General features: G+C 44.6%; 1 protein-coding gene across 1 annotated transcript; it reads right to left on the bottom strand.

Annotated features, from left to right (window-relative positions):
* Positions 1-438: 438 nt before the first annotated feature.
* LOC134805624 (uncharacterized) lies at positions 439-3,414 on the bottom strand. The gene is made up of 2 exons (XM_063778891.1): positions 1,004-3,414; positions 439-541 (listed from the first exon to the last, which is right to left on the bottom strand). Exons 1-2 carry the CDS (start codon positions 3,412-3,414, stop codon positions 439-441), a joined length of 2,514 nt encoding a protein of 837 aa, XP_063634961.1.
* Between the last annotated feature and the right edge of the window lie 960 nt (positions 3,415-4,374).

Genomic DNA, 4,374 nt, shown 5'->3' with positions numbered 1-4,374 from the left:
CACACAAATGTGTCGACACCTTGTTACGGAAAAGTGTTGACACGGCGACGACACTTTGTTTCGAAACAATTCTAGACACATTGTGTGGACTCTGTTACGACACATCTGACATTTAGTTACCACTTTGTGATTCTGCGACTGGAATGGTTATATGGGAACCTAGTGTGTCAAAAATTTTAAATGCCTTTGACATAATGTATCTTTTAGTTATGACATCACTCGGAATAGGATCTTTCACAGGAAAGTTTAGCGTATCATTAACTGGGCTCCATCCTAACCCGAGAGTGCTAGCTGATTCACTAATGATTAAATTTTCTTGTGTATTTAGTATTTATGTTAGAATCTTCAAACAGAGACGCTAAGTTACTTTTGTCTTTCTTCTTCCTCTCCTGTTCCCATTATTTGGGGTCGGGTCTCCTCACTGTCCTGCGCCAAGTCCTACGATCTTGGGTTGTCTGTTGGGGCACCTGGGCTTTCTTGAGGTCTCTTTCTATACTTGTCCACCAGGTATATGGCGGGCGGCCGCGGCCTCTTGGGGCCTCTGGTAGATTGAGGGCTACTTGTACTACGTGATCGTTTTCCCGTCGTTTAACGTGGCCATACCAACGAAGGCGGTTTTCGGTAAGTTTGTCTGCGATTGGTGCAACCTTGAAGCTACCGCGTATATATTCATTACGTATCTTGTCTAGCCGTGTTACACCTCCCGCCCACCTGAGCATCTTCATCTCGTTGGTATGTACCTTTTGCTCATGAATTTTCTTTGTTGTCCAGCATTCAGATCCATAAAGTAGCGCGGGACGGACTGCCGTTTTATAAACTTGTCCCTTTGTTTTTATGGGGATACGTGGGTCGCACTATACACCTGTAAGCGATCGCCATTTTTGCCATGCGACGTTTATTCTGTGTGCCACGTCAGCATCGACATTTGCATCGGGTGTAAATAAATAATAATAATAAATAATAAATAAATTTAAAATTTAAAATGGAGCCTAGGTACTTAAACCTTTCTACAGATGGGACAGGCGCGTCTCCAATACAGATGGTTTCCGGTATGTTAGTTCTGCTGAAAGGACATTTCAGGTATTCCGTCTTACTCCTACTAACCCTCAGGCCGTGCTTTTCAAGTGCTCGTGTCCACATGTTCAGAAGTTCCTGCAGGTTTGTCGCGGTGTCGGCAGCTAGAACTATGTCATCCGCGTACAACATGGTCCACGGCAGTGGAGATGGTATATTTCTGGTGAGGTAATCCATGACCAGGTTAAATAGCAGCGGGCTGAGCACGGATCCTTGATGAACGCCTACTTTGACCTCAAAAGCTCTACTTATGCCTGCTAGGCTTCGTACTCTCGTGCTGACCTTAATGTACATGTCTTGGACAAGTTCTACGTAATATTCAGGGACATTCTGGGCACGAAGAGCCTCCCACACAAGCTTACGGGGCACACGGTCAAAGGCTTTTTCTAGGTCTATAAATGTTAGGTGTAGGTCTTTTTTGTTGATTCTAAATTTTTCCATCATGATCCTAACAGTCTGTATCGCGTCAATGGTTGACCTGGATGCTGTGAAGCCGAACTGATTTGGTGACGTTTGAGAGATGTTTAAGATTCGTTTATTAAGAACTCTTTCCCATATCTTAAGCGTATGTGAGGTTAGTTTTATACCTCTATAGTTCTCGCACAGAGCCACATCACCCTTATTCTTGTAGAAAGGCATTAAAAAGCTTTGACGCCATGAATCTGGGATATTTTTGGTTGCTAAGATGATATTAAACAGCTTTGTAAGCCACGCTACGCCTATCGGCCCAAGAACCTTCCACAGATCCGCCGGGATCTCGTCCGGCCCCGTAGCTTTTCCACTTTTCATTTTCATCGTCGCGTGTTTAACTTCATCGCTCCCTATTTCGGGCACTGGTCCATATGTAGGTTTGCATGGCGTCGGATCTTCGTTTGGGAATTCTTCATTTAGAAGTCGTTCATAATACTCGAACCACCTTTCTCGGATTTGGATATTATCTGTTAAAATTTGGTGGTTTTTACTTTTGATAAATTTATTATATTTTATGTCCATAGTTGCTCTGTGTCTCGATTTCGCTATTTTAAGTACTTCATCTGCGTTTTTAGCATTTTCCAAACTATTGTAGAAAAGTTGATTGCTCTGTGCTCTTTGTTGTGCCACACATTTTTTCGCATCTTTCTTTGCTTCCATGTATAGGTCCTTGTCTTTTTGAAGTTGCGATCTTTGCCACTTTTTGAAACACGCTTTTTTGTTGGCCACGGAGTCCTTCACTATGTCGTTCCACCAGTTTGCATCTTTACCGTTCCCGAAAGGCCCTTTAGAAATTCCAAGTATTTCTGCGGCTTTGGCTCTACATCGTGTTTCGAACTTTGACCACATGTCTTCGGCACTACTGTAATTTACGCTAAGGTCGGTTTCGAGGTATTCTATTACAGCAGTCCTCAGTTGTGTGCCTTTGGGGCCGTTCAGATCCTTCCATTTTGTCCTAGGTGTTCGGTTGACTATGGTTTTTATCGGCTTTGGCAAAGCATAGACGGCAACAAGAAGGCGATGTTGTGTTGCGAGGGGCTCGCCCGGAATGACCTTACAATCTTTGAATTTCTTCTTGAGCACCATATCTGCCAAAATATAGTCTATTTGCGACGTTCGGCCTCCGCTTTTGTAGGTGATAAGATGTTCTTGCTTTTTTTGGAAGTTGGTATTTATCAATGATAGCGCGTGTCTACAAGAAAATTCTAGGATATCCTCCCCTTGCTTGTTGGTTTCGCCAATTCCATACCCGCCATGGGCCAGCCCACCAGATGTATTAGTGGCTCCTACGTGACCATTTAGGTCCGCTCCTATTATTTTTAGTTCGTTTCGTGGTATGTTGTGCATCAAATCATCCAGATCCTCCCAGAACTCCAGTTTTTCAACTTCTGTGCAGCCTGTCTGTGGGGCATAGGCTGATATAATGTTGGTAACTTGCTGGTCATCCAAAGCTAATTTAATGCCCATTATACGATCACTTTTCCGCGTGACATTGATTATGCGGGTTTTAAAATGTTTATCCAAAACAATTGCCACACCATTTCTTTGATTGTCTGTACCATGATACAGAACCTGGTAGTCGTTGCCGATGTCTTTAGATTTTGAGCCCTTCCATCTTGTTTCTTGGAGGCAGCAGATGTTAATACCCCTTCTTTTTAGAGTTTTGCTCAATTCTTGGCCTCTGCCCGTAAGAGACCCCAAGTTCCAGGTTGCGAGTCTAATCTTATTTATATTCAAATGCGAATTCTTGTTCTTGTCTCGTTGTCCGTCGCTTTGGGGGAACGCCCTAGGGGTATTTGCATCGAGAATCTCCTTATTCGCATTTGCGTCGCTTACGGGGTACGCCCTAGCCTTATTGCCCTTTATCATTTCTTTGTGCATTTCATGTGAGGAGATTTTTGTGTTGGCAATGGGGTTTTACGGCCGGTTGCCACCTGACGCCAAGACAGTAACTCTTCTGAAGAGCTTAGGAGCCGGGGTCAAACCAAGTCATTCCCTCGCCATCCCTACTGCGATGCCCTGCCTGGCAGTGCAGCTCCAATGTCAACCTGGTACCTTAATATGTAAGGACAGCTTTCCATTGGGGTTTATGCTTCTTCCGCCTGCTCCGCCGTACCGACATCCATTGTCTCCGCCTTCGCAGCCGTTGAAGTCTTCACCCGTAACCCTGGGCACGGGACCGTGCTATACCCCACGGCACTGGGTCCTTGCTCGAACTTCGCCACCTCTTTATCCCGGCCTGCTGAGATAAAGGGTGCCCACCCCCGCGACTGGGACGCGCCGAGCAAGAATTACCCAAGTGGGAAGCAGAGAAGGTGGCTCTACTTCCCCAAGGGTCGGGTTGATGGCTGAGTTTGGTGCCCCAGCCAAAGGCAGCTAAGTTACTTTTGTATTTTCTTAAATTAAAACATCCTGTCTTTAGTGCATCAGAAACTGATTTTTGTATATATTTTAATTCGTATTCACTATTGGCTCCAGTGATCAGGTCACCAACATAGAAATCTTTTTGTATTATAGTTTTGATGAGCTGATCATTCTGCTCCTCTCCTACTTGAAATAAACATCGCGTGCTCAAATAGCTCGCACTTCCGGTACCGTAAGTTAGAGTATTCAATCGCAGCGTTTTAAGGGGGCTAGACTCATCTTCTCTCCATACTATCAATTGAAGATTTCGGTCATCGTCGTGAACTTGAACCTGGCGGTACATTTTCTCGATATCGCCAGAGAGAATGTACCGGTATTGTCTCGCTCTTACAAGAATGGAGAAAAGAGAGTCCTGGACATTTGGCCCCACCATAAGAATGTCATTGAGTGATTTACCAGAGGAGG

The sequence above is a fragment of the Cydia splendana genome, unplaced genomic scaffold, assembly GCF_910591565.1.
Source record: "Cydia splendana unplaced genomic scaffold, ilCydSple1.2 scaffold_46_ctg1, whole genome shotgun sequence".
NCBI lineage: Eukaryota > Metazoa > Arthropoda > Insecta > Lepidoptera > Tortricidae > Cydia > Cydia splendana.
This window is presented reverse-complemented; position numbering and strand designations above follow the sequence as displayed.

What these genes read in the sequence shown, in the direction of transcription:
- LOC134805624 (XM_063778891.1), bottom strand. Translation starts at nt 3,414, where the DNA reads ATGATAAAGGGCAATAAGGCTAGGGCGTACCCCGTAAGCGACGCAAAT. An exon ending in CCTGTCCCATCTGTAGAAAG is followed by an intron (nt 542 to 1,003) that starts GTTTAAGTACCT and finishes TCAATCTACCAG; the next exon opens with AGGCCCCAAGAGGCCGCGGC.